At 51.5% G+C, this 18,533-nt stretch overlaps 1 protein-coding gene across 5 annotated transcripts in view; it reads left to right on the top strand.

The window, feature by feature from the left end:
- Nucleotides 9,168–18,533, top strand: part of INPP5B (inositol polyphosphate-5-phosphatase B) — a 51,982-nt gene continuing 42,616 nt past the window's right edge. For 2 of the 5 annotated variants that reach the window (XM_018041917.1, XM_018041923.1), the window contains exons 1-6: nucleotides 9,169–9,248; nucleotides 9,897–9,970; nucleotides 10,390–10,484; nucleotides 11,279–11,376; nucleotides 11,508–11,537; nucleotides 13,766–13,876. In XM_018041917.1, the coding sequence (XP_017897406.1) occupies nucleotides 9,914–9,970; nucleotides 10,390–10,484; nucleotides 11,279–11,376; nucleotides 11,508–11,537; nucleotides 13,766–13,876 (391 nt within the window). In that variant the 5' untranslated portion in view covers nucleotides 9,169–9,248; nucleotides 9,897–9,913. Of the gene's footprint in view, nucleotides 9,249–9,896; nucleotides 9,971–10,389; nucleotides 10,485–11,278; nucleotides 11,377–11,507; nucleotides 11,538–13,765; nucleotides 13,877–18,533 lie in introns of those variants that run through there. The other 3 variants (XM_018041908.1, XM_018041933.1, XM_018041940.1) reach the window with 3 other exon arrangements.

Genomic DNA, 18,533 nt, shown 5'->3' with positions numbered 1-18,533 from the left:
GTTGAGCCAGCCATTCATGCATATACTGTACTAGGGAAAGATGGGGAGAGTGAGCCAGGACCTCTGCTGAGGACAAAGCCATGCCACCAAGGTTGCCTTTTAATTTGCATAGAGGGAGGGCTTGGGCTTGGAATGGTCCTGCAGCCCCGCCCCTCTCCACGCCTCAGCAGCCTGGCACACAGTGAAACCAGGAGCAGCAGTGACCGCCTGCTTGCTGCTTCAGAACGAGAGTTTGGTGATCCCGTCGGCCTTTGTCTCCTCCAAGATCCCTGCTTGACTGTGAAGTGGCTCCAAGCCCAGAATGGTCTCCAAGCCCCAAGAGCCACGGTTTGGGTGGACTCGAGCAGCTGCCTCAGGATCTGAATCAGGTATCCCAAGTGGAGAGAACTAGGGGAGTCAGGGGGCCCTGATCTGCCCACAGGCACAGTCATCTGAATGGCAGGGCCTGGTCTGACAGGATCCCAGAGAGGCTCCCTTTGCCCCTCAGCACCCAGAACTTCAGTTCACTTGTCATATATCCGCTGGGGAAGATCCCAGCTCCAGAGCTGGCCTCTGCCTCACACTCATCTGTACCCTGTTCTCCATGAGTAGGGTTTCCACACAGCTTGCCGCTGTGGTCCTTCCCTCTGTTACTTTCCTTCCCGGTTCAGCCTATCCCCTGGGCAACTCTTCACACATTCATGTGTACTTTGGCTCCTTCAGTTGTTTGAAACCCCATTTGGACAACCTCTCCAGGGCCTGAGCTTCTAAAGCAGAGAAAGTAGATAATTAAACCTAATCAAGCCAACTAAAAGCGTTGATTACTGAAAACAGGCCCAAAGTGCCAGGAGACATTACCATTTTGGGAAGAGATTTAAAGCCTGGAAAACGGGAAACATGGGCACATGTCCCTCCAGCATTGCAGTGAGGCCTCCCCAGAAGATTCCTGCTGTCACAGTCCTCGAGCCCCCTCTTCAGGAGGGGTACCTGGGACTCCACGGTCAAACCCAAGAGCCCCCTTTTTTTTTTCTTTTTTTTTTTTGCTTTACAGTGTGAAGGGCCAGTGGGACCAGATTCCAAGGAGTCCTGCCCTCAGCCTTGCCCAGATGACTGCAGTCATCCTTGAACTTTGAGGAGAGCATCTGATGAGCTGCATTAGAAAACCTAGGGCTTCTCTGTCACTGCAGAGGCTTCTGTTTATCTCTTCCATTTATCCAAATATCTCTCTGTTAGTGCCTTGCATGTGCCAGGCGCAGCTAGGTATATAAATCTAGAGAATTGAGTGGAGGTGGGAGGGTGGGAGCAGACCCAGAGGTAAGGTGGTCCAGTCACACCTGGGCCAGCAGGAATTGCTGGGTGGCCAGCTTATCCAGCCCTGAGGGGCCACATAGCTACTGGGGTGGGACCAGCAAATTTGGATCAGAAGCGATTCTCCCCAGAGGGGACTCTGAAGTCTGCTTTTCTGTTGTTCAGTTGCTCAGTCGTGTCTGCCTCTTTGGTCTTTGGGGGTTTGCTATAGGAAGAACAGGGTTTCGGCTGAACCCCCTGACCAGGCAGGGGAGAATGAGAGGAGCTCTTTCTGGGTTTAGATCAGTCGTTCTTAATCTTTTTAGGATCATAGTTTCTTCGGAAATATAAAGATACCTGTAGACTTTCTCCTCAGTGCTGTGCTGTGCTTATCGCTCAGTAATGTCTGACTCTGTGACCCAGAGGACTGTAGCCCACCAGGCTCCTCTGTCCATGGGGATTCTCCAGGCAAGAATACTGCAGTGGGTTGCCATGCTTTCCTGCAGGGATCTTCCCAACCCAGGGATCAAACCCAGGTCTCTCGCATTGCAGGTAGATTCTTTACCACCTGGTAGGCTACTAGTCCATGGGGTCGCAAAGAGTCGGACACGACTGAGCGACTTCACTTTCACTCTCTACCACTGGAGCCACCAGGGAAGCTTTCTCCTTAGTGTCAGCTACGAACTGGCACTTGCCATGGGCACTTGTCATCTACCTATCTACCTCTACAACGACTAAGTCATCTGCTGCTGAAGCTGCTGACCTTCCCTACCACCTGCAGAGATGAGGCACTTTGTGCTTTGGTAGAAGAGGGGTGGAAACTGGCAGGATAGGTCTTCAGATATTTTCAGGGGCTGATTTTATGAGCCCAGTTCTTGAATCGCCCCATATCTAGAAAAACACTAAAATCCGTCATGATGACTATTGTTTCTCATGACTAGCAGAAGCCTCACGAGACCAACAGAAACCTGAAAAAATACGTGCTTGATGGCATGTATTCACCAAAATCACATATATACTGTCCTTACCCCTAAACTCTTGGGAGCAGTTTCTCAGAGCTATCTGAGGTGCTGTCTCCCAGGCTACAGTCCTCATTTTGCCCCAAAGAAAATTAAACTTGCAACTCACACATTATGCATTTTTTTTTAAGTCAGCATTACAAAAACAGTGGAAGCTCAGAGTCTTAACCACTAAACTGCCAGGGAAGTCCCTGCGTAAACATCTTGTATAGTTAATCCCCAGAAGTGCATCCTTGGTTCCTGAGTCTTTTGAGAATCTCTCCCTTAAACCTGGAGTCTGAGCCTCTGCCAGGGCACTGCCTTGCCAGGAACAGATGACTCAGCTCACTCTTCAAGGAGGAAAGCTCCTCCATCAGAGAGGCTGCAGGTCTCTACCTGCCCCTTCCAGCCCTGGGCAGGAATCTGGGATTGACCTCCGGATTGGCGCTGCTGACCCCTGAGGCTGATGGGATGAACCTCCCAGAAGCAAGAGGACTTCTGAAAGCAAGTCCCTACTTCTGAAAGGAAAGCCAATAAATAAGTCTGTGTCCAGCCTCACCTATCATCTATTTTCTCCACTTCCCTCTGGTCCCCTCGCTGGGTCAGCTTGTGCTGGAAGGCTCCATGCAGGGAGCACCCTAAAGGTAACCCATGTGTTGGAAAGTGAAGGGCATACGAAGGTGAGGTTTTCATCTTCCCTCTGCATTTGTTTACTTTTTTTTTTAATCCTTGAGATAACTCTTTCCCTTCATTCTTCCAGTCTTGCCTGGCAGCAGCCTCACCTCAACATTCTCTTGGTAGGATTGGGCCTATGACCTCTCCTCACCCACTCCCCTTCCCTCGATCAGCCAGACGGACTTTCATTGCAAATTGGCCCTGGCCTCCCCTCTTCTGGGAGCCTGCTCCACTTGCTGGCTTTCTCATCTACACAAATAAGGTGCCTGCAGGCTTTTTTATCTACACAAAAAAGACACATCCCAGTGGGGCCCTTCTATCTGCCAGTTGGCTTTATATTCTCCTGCTTCCAGTCTGAACATCAGCTTCCTTCTTTTGCTTGTGTCCCCAGGGGTGGCAGCAGTGTCAGCGGGAACTCCCAGAGCTGACAGATGACAGGAGGGGATGAAGGGCAGCCCCCAGCTTCCAAGGACTGCACTTGCAGCCTCCTGACTCCGGGACACATGCTGGTTGCCCTCCACACATTCAGGCATGCAGGTTAATCTACCGCTGGAATGAGCTGGGGCTCAGGGAATATTGGGACTCTAGTCATTGAGGAGTGCACAGTCTAAAGCAGATGGGCAAGGAGCCAGAACTGACACAGACGAGCTGTAACCCTCTAGGCCTGGCCCAGCTTTCCAACTTGGTCGAAGGTCTGCTTCCCTCACACTCCTGAGCTGTGCCTCCAGCCTCAGCTGTTCCCAACCAAGGAGGGGGAAAGGAAGGGGCTGTGTGGGAGGCCTGGGCCCTTTATTTCACAAGGACGCAGGGGCTGGGGAGAACTTTGGGCACCCCTCTTGACCTATCTGCCTTTGGAGACTGAAGTCCCCTTGAGAGGTGTTGACTGGATGAGAACACTTCTTGAATATAGCCTTGGAGGAGAGGGAGCCATAGAGAGGAAGAGGCTCCTGGTGATAAGTGGCCCCTGTTGCCAAAGGGTCCTATCCTACCTCACCTCTGTATCTGGGATTCTGAGTACTGCCCCACTCATGCATTGAAGACCACTGCCAAAAGGGGCCCAGCCCAGACAGGATCCAGTCTCCCTTCCATATCACATCACCGTGGCAACCATCACCTAAGAGGTCCAAGTGCTGATAGAGGACCAACCCATGAGGACAGGGAAATATGCCCTGTTAACTCCAGGAACTCTGGGGGCTGGATAATACTCAGCCTCCCAGGGTTGGGCAGGAAGATGGGAATAATGGCCCCCTCTCCCCTCTCCAGCAGTTTTCTGCCTCACATGGAGAAACTTGAGCCTGGGCTTAGCAGACCCTTACAGATCTGATCCCTTCATACTGGGAGAGGCAGAGCTGGGATCCAGCTACCCAGGGTCTGAAAGCTACCTCCTGTACTTGGCTCAGCTCTGATTAGAACCCTGAAGAATCTGGACAAAGGAACCCTGGACTTTCGACTCTTTCTGTGACCCAGCATTTTCCTGCCCTGGGTTCTGAGGAAGCCTATCGCCCTCTACTCCCCACCCTAGCACCTTCTGATGTCAGAGGCAAGTGAGGCCAGGTCAGAGGCACTGGGTGTCTATTTCCTGTCACTGCACCTGCTCCAGCTCTGTGTCCCCTCGGGCTTGAGATGTTGCTGTTGCCATGCCAACAACAACATTCACTCTCAGAGGGGCCATTACTGGACTGCAGGCCTCTTTGTGCCAACCTCAATATCACCAACAGTATGTCAGCCTTAGTTTACGCATCTGCATGGTCCAATATGGGAACCTCTGTTTGCAGCCCTCCCCGGGGTCTCCCAGGACCAGCCTTCACTCGCTCAGGCTCCTCGAGTACATAATCAGAGATGTCTGCGACCAGGAGTAGCCGTCAGGCTGCTTTGCTCAGAGGTAGCTGTCCACAGCCCAGGGACACCAGCCTTTCCTGGTCCCTGTGACCGACCCTAACCTGTCAGTACCGCTGTGCCCTGACACTGTCCCTTCTTTTTCCCCTATGTCACGACCTTTTTTGACTTAACCATGGAGTGACCTTCCCTTAATCTTGACTCTAGAGCTGGTTACTTCCTGCAGTGGTCTTCTCTCCTTTCCTTCCTACTAGTCCTCTTGCAGGTCTTCCTAGTAGCCCAGAACCACCACCCGGTGAGAAGCTAGCTCCCCGCACCCCGCATCCCGCCGCCTTCTGTCCAAGTAAGCAACAAAGCAGCGGACAAAGGAGGAGAGAGCCTCCTGGATGCCTTCTGTGGAAACAGGGCCACAGCGTTGAAACCCTCCCGCAGACATGCCACAGCTTCCGCCGCTTCCGAGAGGCGTGCTACCAGGAGGCATTGCCCTCCAACAGAACAGCAAGAGTGCAGCCCAGGGGAGAACTACTGCAAGGTATGGGGCAGGGCTGCTGCAGGGCCTGGGCAGGATGCTGCCAGCAGCTGCTGCAGGGCTGGAGGGGTGCTGACATCCAGGTGCCTCCAGTAGGTGCGGGGAGGGAGATACCAAAGCCGGAGAGAGAGGAGTCACTGTTCGGATTGCCCTGAGAAGCTGAGTTACAGTCCAGCACCGGCTGGCCCCTCCTGAACTGGCTGGTCCTGAACTTGCCGGCTCTCTTTTCACCCAACTGATCCTACTCAACACTTTGCACCACACGGCTCAGTGCAGCCTGGTTGTGAGGGGAGACAGGAAACCAGTCCCAGGCCTTGCCTGCAGGCCAACAAACTCCAGCCCCGACCCTGTTCTCTGCAAGGCTGCAGCGGTGGCTTCTCTGCCTGGCACTCAGCCAGTTGGTCTCAGGTGAGACAGTGACCCCCAGCCTGCAGCTCTGAACCCCTCCTCTGTGCTCCTTCAACTCCAAGCCCTTCCTCCCATTGGCCCCATAAGTTCAGAGCCCCACTCCACCTGCCCCCTAGCCCTGAGCCTTGCCCACTCACTAATGCCCAGCTCTGAGCCCCACCCTTTGACAGGCCTCCAAAGCTGAGCTGTTTTCACCAACCTTCCCAACCTCTATCAACACCCCAACCTCTCAACCTTGTCAGGCTGACCCTTAGCCTTGAGGTCTACCCTCCTTCCCCGTGCCCCACCCCGTCAGGATTTCCGCTAACCCTAACTCCCCACTCCCACCTCCACTGTAAAGCAGTTCCTGTGCCTCTCCAGGCGGCAGAGATGGGGGAGTTTCAGGTCGTGACATCCACACACAGGATGCTCTTCCCTTGGGGCAGGAGCGGGGACTTCGCAGAGGACCTGTCCCCCAGCACGTGTGTCACCGCACTTCCCCGGACAGCTCTGCTCTGCTCCCAGGCCTAGGCCACCTGACCATCCCAGAGGACAAGCCGCTTCCCACTCCACTCCTGGTGATCATCACCCCTCCAGCCACCCCCCAGAAAAACGTGAGCGTGTGCCCACACCTGCCTGCTCCGGGTGGTGGCTGAGGCCAGTGAGACAGGCAGCCAGCCCCCACCCGAGTCCAGAATTCACAGGGCTCCCCATCCCTCATTCTTCTTTCACTTTCTCTTCCAGAGGAAACCCTGTCCCACCTTCTCCTGCCAAGGCAGTGACTGCTTCAAAGTGACTGAGGGCCTGCACTTCTGTGAGGTGGGGCCCTGGAGTGCTCCAAGGTCCAGCCCTCCCTTAGAACTGCAGGCCTCCTCCTGCCTGGACAGAGGGGGGTCAGCAGCTGAATCTGGCTGGAGCTAGACCTGCTGGGGCCCAGGCTGCTGGACCCCTCTTAGCTCCACATAATGCTGAAATCCAGGATGGCAGCTGGAATCCTCCAAGTCCCCGTGACATGCCCCTTGTTTCTCATCGCCTTGTATGTTCTCTGGGAACTAGCTGGCTGGGAACCAGCGGCCCAGTGAAGTCCGACTCAGCCCATAGCTCCACTTCACTTTTTTTTCCCCAATATTTATTTATGGCTGCATCTGGCCTTAGTTGTGGACTGTGGCATCTAGTTCCTTGACCAGGGGTTGAATCCTGGCCCCCTGCATTGGGAACACGGAGTCTTAGCCACTGGACAACCAGGGAAGTCCCCCACTTAACACTTTTTGCCTCCATGAATGGGGGACGAAGGCAAGGGGAGAATGAATAGTCCCATCTCTTCTTGTAGCTGAAACAATCCAGCTCAGGCCACTCTGCAGGGTGCAGCCAGGCCTGCCTGGCAGGGACCCCCAGGTGTCATGGGGCTGTGGCTCAACCCTGCTACCAAGAGTGCTGCCAAGCCTCGGCCCCTGACAGCTGCCTCCAGCTGAATGGGAACCTCCATTTCAACAGGGCAGCACCAAGGGCCACCAGGAGCCCCCTGCACGGGACCCTGGCTGGGGCTGCTTCTCCTCCACTCTGCCCTGCTCTTGGTCCTGCTCACCTAGCTAGGCCAGGCTGAGTCAGGTAGCAGCAGGCAGGAAGACCCTTTAGGCCCTGGAAGTTGCCAGGCCCACTGCCAGCTCTGATTCCTGTGACTGTATCTTTAGTGACAGGGATTTATCAAGACTGCAGCTCTGTGCTAGAGGTTCCCAGGGCCTAGGCCTGAACATGATGCCCTCCAAGGGGGCAGGCTGGAGTTTTGTCTGATAGAACAATCTCCTATCTGATCCCCATCAAGTATGAGGACCCCAAAGTCCTGCAGGAGCAGTTTCTTTATCTGTCAAATGTGCCCAGTCCTGGGACTTCACTGATAGTCCAGTGGTTAACACTCTGTCCTTCCAGTGCAGGGGGTGCAAGTGTGATCCGTGGTTGGGAAACTAAGATTCCACATGCCTCTGTGTGGCCAAGAAAACCAGCAGAAGCCAAAAAAGAAATGCTCGTCCCTGTCCACTTTTCCCTGACCCTCCCCAGACTTTGACACAAAGAGGGGGCTGGAATTGGGGTTCCCCGGATTTCCTGAAGTGACCTCAGCCCTCTTTATCTCAAAGGGTGTGAATCAATCCCCTTTACCCTTGTTCTCAACTCAGCTTTGAAACCAAATTCAAATAAACTTGAGCTCCATTTGTGCTATGGATATTTCCAGGAAAAGAAAATTGGGAAGAAGTTACTTTTTCTGAAAGAGATTTGCTTATTCAAACTGGTCACTAGGGCAGCAACTCTGAGCTTAGGGGAAAAGGAGGGGGAATGGACTAGAAGTCACACGGTCACTCCTTCCCCAGCACTGACCCTTCAGTTTGGGTCAGAGCTTAAGAGAAAAAGTACTCATTAAGATGACTCACTAACTCAATAAACATGTTCTCAGGGTCAGTTTGTGTGCCAGAAACAACACTGGAGTGATAAGGAAAAGATACAGCCTGTCCTCAGGGAGCTTACAGCTTCGTGAAATGGCCAATAGACTGGGAGAGACTGGTCCTCGACACCCTAATCTGAGCTGGCCCTTCTGTCCATCTGGAGCAGCCTCCTTATCTTAGGTGGAGAAGGGCAGGCCCCAAAGGAGGAAAGCCTTGCCCAGTGGCCAGTGAATCAGGGAAAAGGGCTGGAGAAGACCGAAGTGCAGGCTCGGGCTGTCGTGAGTGCTGAGCGGGGGGGGGGGGGGGGCCCTCCCTTGCTGTCTCTCCTCCTGAGGAGAGAGGATGGGGCCTCAGCACAGACACTGCGTATGACACACAGTCACACCCCTGACAACGCGCGTTAGCCTCCCTTTTCCTCACACAGCCCTGTGAGGCAGGCAGGACGGCTGGTCACACACCCCTGCTGAGGCTAAGGGAGGAAATGCGGCCGTGGGTGGCAGTGTCCTCCCGTCACACACCCCTGCTGAGGCTAAGGGAGGAAATGCGGCCCTGGGTGGCAGTGTCCGTGGCATGGAAGTTGGAGTCACACGTTTCAGTTGCGAGACCTTGGTCAGGACGCTTAACCTCTCTGAGTCTCAGTTTCTCCACCTGGAAAATGGGGGTATGCGGTTCTTCATAGTGTTGTTCTCTCTGAAGCTAGGACAGGATAGGTACCTGGGGAGGAAGTGTTCCAGTAGAGGCCAGTGTCGCCCTGCCTGGAAGTGCGAGGAGCTGAGGATGAAACTGAGAAAACGTTTTCCCTTAAAGTGACCATCTTCCTTCCGGAGCCTGGATAAGGAACTCTGGCCGCTCGAGGGCTGAGGATGTCGAGGGGAGTTCTTAGGAAAAGCTTTCCAGAATAGGGAGCCGAGGGTACCACAGGACTTAAGGAGTTAACGGGGGCCGGGGGAGGGGGGCGGGGGGGGGGGAGGAGCCCCCCCAACCCCCACATTGGCACAGCATGCATGCTGGGACTTGCAGGCTGGCTGACCATCGTGTGGCGTAGGGGCTGCTGGGAAATGTAGTCATTGACCGGGTCCCCGCCGAGGTTCCGCACACCCAGCAGCGGTGACAGCTCAGGAGGTAGGCAGCAATAACAGGGGGCCAGGAGTGAGTGCGGAGCGGGGAAGCCAGGGCAGGGCTGGGCAGGAGGGACTGGGCAAGCTGAGGGCTGGGTACCCTGTCCTGAGGCTGTCAGAACCGGACACCCGCAGCCTTTGGCTGATGCAATGTGGCCTGCTGGGCTGGGGGAGGGCCAAGGAGTAATGGGACACTTGCCCATCTCCAAGGCAAGAGGGACAGGACTGGAGTCCTGGTCCAGAATGAGACACTCTCTTCCCAAGATACATGCAGATACACCCCTGACACCTCCCAGACAGCTGTTAGCAGACCTAACACTGCTCCCCCAAAAGGGAGGCAGAGCCCCCACCCCCGAGCAATTAAGACCATATCCTCCTCTCCGGTAATGGGACAGGGCACCGCACGGCCAGCAAGTAGACTGGATCCCACTAAGGAGCGACTGGATGCCCTTCAGGACAGAGGGCAGCATAGCAAATTGTACCTCCCATCAGAGGCAAAGGATGGCAAAGGGGGAGGAGGAGGGAGACGATGGGGCCTCCTCCACCTTCTCCCAGCAGAGCCCCGCCTCCCTGCCAGCGGTCCTCAGAGGCAACTCCATCACATCCCGGGTGACGTGTTGACATAAAGGGCCTCCCTTCTGCCCTTCCCCAGGGTGTGCAGGGGCCGGCATGGACCAGTCTGTGGCCATCCAGGAGACCCTGGCTGATGGGGACTATTGCGTCATCATATCCTTCCCTGCAGCCTGCAGCTCCCAGCCCCAGGGCCTCCCTGCCTGGGCTTGGGAAGTGGAATGGCAGGTGTCTACGTGTCTCTCTGGTTGCCTCCCTCTCTCTGTGCCATGGGGGGAGGGGGGACACGGGGGTGGAGGGAAGGAAACCAGTACTTACTAAGTACTCAGTTCTGGACTCTCTGCCTTATGCTTTAAATACTCAGTTATCCTCCCACCCCCTGTGAAGTTGGGGGTTGATATCCCTATTTCACAGATGAGAAAGGGTCAGAGAGGTGAAGGGACCTGCCCAGGGTCACACAGTAAACCTGCATGGGTGAGGGCAGAGCAAGCCAGGGCAAGGCTGGTGGGGCGGGCCGGGTTGGGCAAGGCCTGGATGCAGGCTTCCTTTCCCTTTGCCTTGACCCTGAGCGGCAGGCGGTGCAAGGTGTGCTGTGCGAGGGCGACAGCAGGCAGAGCCGCCTCCTGGGACTCGTGCGCTGCCGTCCGGAGCGAGGTGGCCAGGAACACGCGTAAGTGATGGAATTGGGCCTTGCCTGTTTGGGTTTATTGTTTCCATCGTCCCTCCAGCTGGATTTCACACCTTCTAGAACAGAGTCTGAGGCTTCTAGAATAATTATAATAATGATGGTTAATAGTTTCTGAACACTATATACCCAGCCCTATGTATTAATAGCTCATATAGTCCTCCAAATCTGATGAGAAACCCCGTGGCCTGACTGTCTTGGATTCCAACCTAGGCTTTGTTACACCTTGAGCAAACCTCAGTGTGTCCAAACTAAAGATTAAAATGAGTTTCTGCATATAAAGTAGTTAAAATGCTGTGAAGCACGTAAAAAGGGCTGCATAAATGTTGCTAGTAACACCCACCTGTTACCCAGAAACAGAGCAAGAATAATGACCAAAGTTCTCACAGCTGAAAAGTGACCCTCAGGGTCTCAGATCTGGGAAGGAGGAGCCTTAGACATTTTTGAACCCATCACTCTTCCTTTACAGATGGAAAAACTGAGGTTCAGGGAGGGAGAGGAGGAGGTGAGGATTGCCCTGTTCTTGTCACACACAGTCCTAGAATGCACAAGGGGGAGATTACGCATGGGTTTTACTAACAAAGCGGGGTTAGCCCCCAAACTGAGGCAAGTCCAGCCTTGATGACCCATCAGTCTCTGATGGGCACCATTGTGCAGAGAGGCATGAGCACACCCCCCAGGGACCAGGGAGGGAATGCGAGCCAACCACCCTGGGGCTTCCACGGTGGACTGAGGAATGGCCGCGTGCGCCCTGGCCTCACGATGCTTCCTGCCCTCAGTCTCTTCCTGTATACGCACCGGAGGATGGCCATTACCGGGGACGATGTCTCCTTGGACCAGATCGTGCCAGTCTCTCGGGATTTCACACTGGAAGAAGGTGCCACAGTGGGCGGGATGGGATGATCCCTCCCCTCAGGGCTCCCAGGTCATTTCTGCCCTTATTGGGGGGGTGGTGGGAGCAAGGATGATGCTCAATGGCTAAGGGCCTTTTCCTTTCCCTCCCTGCAGTGTCCCCGGATGGTGAGCTCTACATTCTTGGTGAGTGGTCCTTTCAGTCTGAGTTGGGTCCTTGGGCACAGGATCTGCAGAGAGAGGAGTGGGGTGAAGAGTACCCTCTGATCACCTCACTGTGGCACACAAGACCCTGTTGGATTAGCCCCGCTCATCAATCCAGTCACTCTCTTTCCTGCTTGCTGAACTTGGAACCCTCTGCCTTCCAAGCACCTCACACGTGACAAGTTTTCACCACGGAGCCCCTGCCCACGCAGCTCCCTCCTCCTCAAAGCCCTCACTCTTTCAGGGCTTCACTGCACACTCAGTTTCCCCAGAAAGCCTTTGTTGAGCTCCTGAGATTGTCTGTATCCTGAAAGTGTTTGTACCTCACGCACATTCCTTTTTCTCATCCTTGCCACCTCTCTGTCATTCACAGTGATTTAATTACTTATGTTCTGTGCCAAGTCACTTCAGTCATGTTGGACTCTTGACTATGTAGCCTGCCAGGCTCCTCTGTCCATAGGATTCTCCAGGCAAGAGTACTGGAGTGGGTTGCCGTGCCCTCCTCCAGGGGATCTTCCTGACCCAGGGATCAAACCTGCGCCACTTAAGTCTCCTGCATTGGCAGACGGGTTCTTTACCACTAGCGCCACCTGGGAAGCCCCTAATTATCTAGTGACCTGTTTAATATCTATCTTCTTTGCTAGACTGTCTAGTTCAGTTCAGTTGCTCAGTCATGTCCAACTCTTTGCTACCCCATGGACTGCAGCACGCCAGGCTTCCCTGTCCATCACCAACTCCTGGAGCTTGCTCAAACTCACGTCCGTCAGGTTGGTGATGCCATCCAACCATCTCATCCTCTGTTGTCCCCTTCTCCTCCTGCCTTCAATTTTTCCCAGCCTCAAAGTCTTTTCCAGTGAGTTAGTCCTTTGTATCAGGTGGCCAATATATTGAAGCTTCAGTTTCAGCATCTGTCCTTCCAGTGAACACCCAGGACTGATTTCCTTTAGGGTGGACTGGTTGAATCTCCTTGCAGTCCAAGGGACTCTCAAGAGTCTTCTCCAACACCACAGTTCAAAGGCATCAATTCTTCAGCACTCAGCTTTCTTTATGGTCCAACTCTCACATCCAAACATGACTACTGAAAAAACCACAGCTTTGACTAGATGGACCTTTGTCAGCAAAGCAGTGTCTCTGCTTTTTAATATGCTACCTAGGTTGGTCATAGCTTTTCTCCCAAGGAGCAGGCATCTTTTAATTTCATGGCTGTAGTCACCATATGCAGTGGTTTTGGAGCCCAAGAAAATAGTCTTTCACTGTTCCCATTGTTTCCCCATCTGCTTGCCATGAAGTGATGACTGGATCCCATGATCTTAGTAGTTTTAAGTCAGCTTTTTCACACTTCTCTTTCACTTTCATCAGGAGGCTCTTTAGTTCCTCTTCGCTTTTTTTTTTTTTTTGCTGGACTATAGTCACAGTAGTGAAGTAGTAGTTGTTATAAAAATATTAATAATAGGAATGAATATTTGGTCAAAGATGATCTTGGCCAGGTACTATGCTAAGAGCTTTACACACATCAGGTGGTGCTCTCCTCACAAGTCTGTGAGGTCATCACTGCTTTCATTCCTATTTTATGGATGAGGTAATGGAGACCCAGAGAAATTAAGTAATTCAGTAAGTGGTGGGACCAGGATTCAAACTCAGACTACAGACCCTGGAGCCCACACTCTTGATCAGTCTGCTAGATTGCTCCTACTTATTCACTAGCTCAGCACGTGTTTTGGGTACTCAGGTTACACTGTAAGCCAGACACCATCCACAGGCTGATCTCTCCAACACGGTATTTCCAGTGCCTAGCACGTCCCCGGCACAGCCAGGGAGACTGACTGCCAGACATCCCCTCTGCCCACCTCTGTGTGCTTTTCACTCCGCTTGGGTGGGGGAGGGGTGGGAGGGGGAGCGGGTAGACTATAGTTAGGGAACTTGGTCTCTTCCGTCTCCATCCAGAAGGCTATGGCAAGGCTTAGTGGCTTTTCAGAGCCTAGGTCCACCCCCTCTTGTAGACTGAGGGCGATGTTAATTTGGAGCTGGGGGTACAAGGGCTCCCTATTGTCCCAGCAACAGTCATTAAGTTGACCTATAAGTCAATTGCTTAAGGGTCAAAAGGGCTTTGGGAGCTTGCACTGCTGACATCTTCGGGCTGGGGGCTCCAGCCCGAAGATGCACCTTAGCATCTCAGAGGCCAAGAGCTCATGTCCTGCTTCCCTGCACAGGCTCAGATGTCACCGTCCAGCTGGACACAGCAGAGCTCAGCCTCCTTTTCCAGCTCCCCTTTGGTTCACACACCAGAACGTTCCTCCAGGAAGTTGCCAGGGCCTGTCCAGGTAGGTGAGACCTCAGGGTCCCTGTGGCAGGGGGCAGGGAAGGGGTGGCTGGGCATTGACCTCCCCACCACCAGTTGACTTTGCACACTTTGAACTCACACTGCACAGTTTCTGTGCCCTCTTAAAGCTATTGGCATGAGGCCACAGTGCCCCCAGGTCACCAGCTGGCCACGGTGTTTGTATTTCTGTTTTCCCATTTCTGGATCTGAGTTTTAACTCCAGCAGGGCCCCTTTGGCCTCCTTGCTCTGAGCAGGGCTGAACGGGGTGAGGTGTGATTCTAATACAGAGTCTTCTGTAGATTAGCAAGATCAGCAGCTTCTAGAGGCCCATCTTCCCTCTCTCTGCCAATGACAACTAGAACCAAGGCAAGTCTGCCCTTGAACCCTGTGCCCCACTGCAACTGAGAAAATGGTCTAGCTTTGCACTAGCAGAGAGAGGTTAGTGGCCTCTACGGCAGAATCTGTTTAGACTAGGAGATTAGCTAGGCAGGTAAAGGAGAGTTGTTCAGATCAGAAGATCAGACAGAGAATATGCAAATTCGAGCCACCAGGTGCTGGAGCTTGGCTGTTTACCCAGCACTGTTACTTCTTTCTTTCCTAGCCAGCATCTTTGTTCTGCAGAAATGGCGGGGGTGGGGTGGGGGAGAAGGGGCGGGCTCCCTTTCTATTGTGGTCCCATCATGAAGCCTGAATGTCTGGCCACTCCAGCTTCATTTGCCTGGTGTGCAGGAAGTGGACTGACTGGATGCAAACAGGGGAGTGTGCTAAAAGGAAACAAAATTATAGAGCCTTGAATGCTGACTTAAAGGATTGATTCTCTAAGCAGGGGGAAATTCATCTCCAAACCTTCAACTAATAAGGATAACTTGTTTTATGAATACCATTGGTAGTTGTATGAGGAGCAATAATAGTTTATAGTCCTTGATTGATAATTTTGCCTGCATAAACAAAAAAAAGCCTTCAGTATATCTGCATCAAAAATGAATTCTTTAGAAAATAAATACTTTGATAGAAAATTGACCAAAGGAGATGGATAGTGCACAAAATAATACAAATGAACAATATCTTGAAGAAAAAGAAAAAGTATTTGATAAGGTTTTTTAACAAAAGTAGTAATAGTCGTAACAGCCAAGAGTATGGACTTTGAAGCTATATGACCTCTTGCATTTGAAACTTGTCTTTGCTGTTCCTTAACTGTGTGACTTTGGGTATCACCTCTCTGAACCTTGGTTTTGTAGATTTGGTTTTTTTTCTTATAGTTCTTTGAAAAAATATTTATTTGGCCTCACTGGTCTTAGTTGTGACACCCTGGATCGATCATCTTCATTGCTGCATGTGGGATCTAGTTCCCTTAACAGGGATCGAACCTGGGGCCCCTGCACTGGGAGCACTGAGTCCTAGCCACTGGACCACCAGGGAGGTCCCTCCCTTTCTTCCAGTTTTATTGAACTCTAGTTAACATACAGCATTGTGTAAGTTTAAGGTCCACAGCATAATGATTTGACTTAATACCTCATGAAATGATTTCCACAATAAGTTTAGTGAACATCTATCATCTCATATAGATATAAAATTAAAGACATAGAAAAAAATATTTTTCCCTCGTGATGAGACCTCATGATTTACTCTCTTAACAACTTTCATATATAACGTACAGCAGTGTTAGTTAGATGTATTGTGTTGCAAATCATATTTCTGCGTGTGCTCAATCACTGTCACGTCCAACTCTTTGCAACCCCATGGACTGCAGCCTACCAAAGTCCTGTCTATGGGATTTCCCAGGCAAGAATACTTGAGTGGGTTGCCATTTTATTTTCTAGGGGATCTTCCCGACCCCAGGGATCAGACCTATGTCTTCTGCATTGCCAGGTAGATTCTTTACCGCTGAGTCACCAGGGAAGCCCCATCATATTCCTAGTACTTAATTATCCTATCACTGAAGCTTTAGACTTTTTGACTACCTTCATGTAATCCTTCCTCCCCACTATGTTACCCCTCCCTCTGGTAACCACAAATCTGACCTCATTTTGAGTTTGCTTGATTATAGATTTCTATATGTAAAGAATATCTTCCAGGGAATTCCCTGGTGATTCAGTAGTTAAGACTCTGAGGTCCACTGCAGAGGGCCTGGGGTTTAATCCCACAGGCTGCACAGCAAGGCAAAAAAAAAAAAGGGAATATCCTGGGGCTTCCCTGGTGGTTCAATGGTTAAGGATCTGCCTTGCAATGCAAGGGACACTGATTCAATCCCACATGCCTTAGGGCAACTAAGCCTGGCACCACAACTACTACTGGGCCTGCCTGCTCCACCTACTGAAGGCTGAGTGCCCTAAAGCCTGTGTTCTGCAACAAGAGAAACCACCGCAAGGAGAAGGCTGCACACCGCAACTAGAGTGGTCCCTGCTCTCCGTACCTAGAGAAGGCCTGAGTGCAGGGACAAAGACTCAACACAGCCAAAAATAAACACATATTTGGGAGGAAAAAAAAAAAAGAGAGAATATGTTCCTCACGGAATTGTGAGAATTAAATGAGATAATACATATGAAAATGCCCAGCACATAGTAGGAACTCAGAGACTATTTCCTCAGCTAACACTGATCATGGACTTATTGTGTATTAGACACTGAAGAACTTTCAGCACACTATCTCATTTTCCTTACCACAACCCTTCAGGGCAGGTATTATATCTCCATCTTACAGATGAGAAAACTGAGGTTCAGGGAAGGTAAGTGCCTTGCCCGAATACATAGCTGGTATAAACAATAGAGGCAGCATCAGACTGGATTAGAGAGTCTCCTCCAGAACCTGACCTCTTGAGTTTCACTCTAATGCATCCTAAACTCATGCCAACCCATCCCATCTAAACTGCTCAGGGAAGATTTCACGCAGGCAGTGATGTTTAAACAGAGACTTGAAGGACAAGTGAGGTTTTTACCAAGCAGGCAACAAGGAGGAAAAGAGACATTTGGAGTTAAGAGCAAGTCACTGGGTGGGACTGAAGTTGGGGTGGGAGGATGCTGTGGGGTGAGCTGAGCCAGGAGAGGCCCACAGAGATAGTACATGAAGGGCCTTAAACAACCAACAAAGAGCTTGGACTTTTCTATAGCCTGTGGACAGCTGATGGAGTGTTCAAATGAGCAATGACAAGGCAGGATTTGCATGTTAGGAAAATTCCTCTGGCAACCGGTGCAGAAGGGGGGGGCATCAAACAGGGAGATCAGTGGGGATGTATTTGCAGTGATTCAGGCATAAAAAATGAGACTTGGACCAGGGGCCATCATGGGGATGGGGAGGAGAGGATGGACTGGAGAGATCAAACTGATGAGAATGAAGGTGCCATGGAAACAGTGAGTTTGGGCTATGTTCACAACTTAACCTTCTGTGGTTACCACAGTGCCTAGATGTGTGCGTATGCTCTGTCGTGTCCAACTCTGTGTGGCCCCATGATTTTAGCCTGCCAGGCTCCTCTGTGCATGGAATTTTCCAGGCAAGAATACTAGAGAGGGTAGCCATTTCCTACTTCAGGGGATCTCCCCAACTCAGGGACTGAACCCGAGTCTCTTTGTCTCCTGCATTGGCAGACGGACTCTTTACCATTAGCACCACCTGGTAGGCACTCAATTAATATTTGTTGAATGGAGAAACGGAACTTGATGTCTGTCTGTGAGAATGAGAGAGAGAGAAGAGCTGATGATTTTCCTCTCTTAGGCTTACTCCTCTTCCCTACTCCTGGGGTCTACATGTGAGGTAACCAGCAAGGAAACTATACTAACTCAAGTTCTCTGAATAGCTGTCAAGATGGACTTCCTCAGGAAGGAATTCGGTGAAAGGGGACTCTCAGGGCCAACAGGCTCTTGGGAATCCATCTGCCCAACCCTTGCATTTTATAGATAAAGGGACCAGAGTCCAAGAGGAGGTCATAGGTGAAAGTAACTAGGTTTTTCCCACTCAGTCCTTGGTGAATAATGTGCAGCACAGGTCAGGGAGTGGAAGTGCCTTGGTCAAGAGATTGCAGTTAGAGAAAAGAATTAGCCAACATGAATTGAGTACCTACTGTGTGCCATAAACGTTTTTTAGATAGTCAGACAACATACAACCACCATGTTCTTCTGTTGAGTCTTGTGAGCAATACTAAAGTATCTGTTTTATACATGATAGAGTAAACTGACACACGGTGCCTTACCAGAAATCATTCATCAACTGAAGTAATGCAACCAGGTTTGGAACCCCAAGCTATACCTGCAAAGTCCATGGAGTCCAGAGGTTTTGGTTCAGATCCCAGCTCTGCCACTTCCTAGTTGTGAACAATATATTTAATCTCTTTGAGCCTTGGCTTTATTGTTGTGTGTGAGTGTGTGTGTGTGTGTGTGTGTGTGTGTGTGTGTGTGTTTTGTTTTTGGCTGCACTGACTGGCTTGTGTAATCTTAGTTCCCCTACCAGGGATTGAACCCATGCAGTGAACATGCAGCACCCTAACCACTGGACCACTAGGGAATTCCCAAGCCTTGGCTTTATTATTTGTACAGTGGAAATATGAACTTGCCTTACTTACTATTCCAAGGGTTTTGTGAGGATCAGATGAGGTACAGTATGGGTTAATAGCATGTAAATGCTGAAAATAATTTAAAAGCCATGTCTGGCAGTGCCATAATCAGTC

Source organism: Capra hircus, chromosome 3 (assembly GCF_001704415.2).
Source record: "Capra hircus breed San Clemente chromosome 3, ASM170441v1, whole genome shotgun sequence".
Taxonomy (NCBI): Eukaryota; Metazoa; Chordata; class Mammalia; order Artiodactyla; family Bovidae; genus Capra; species Capra hircus.
This window is presented reverse-complemented; position numbering and strand designations above follow the sequence as displayed.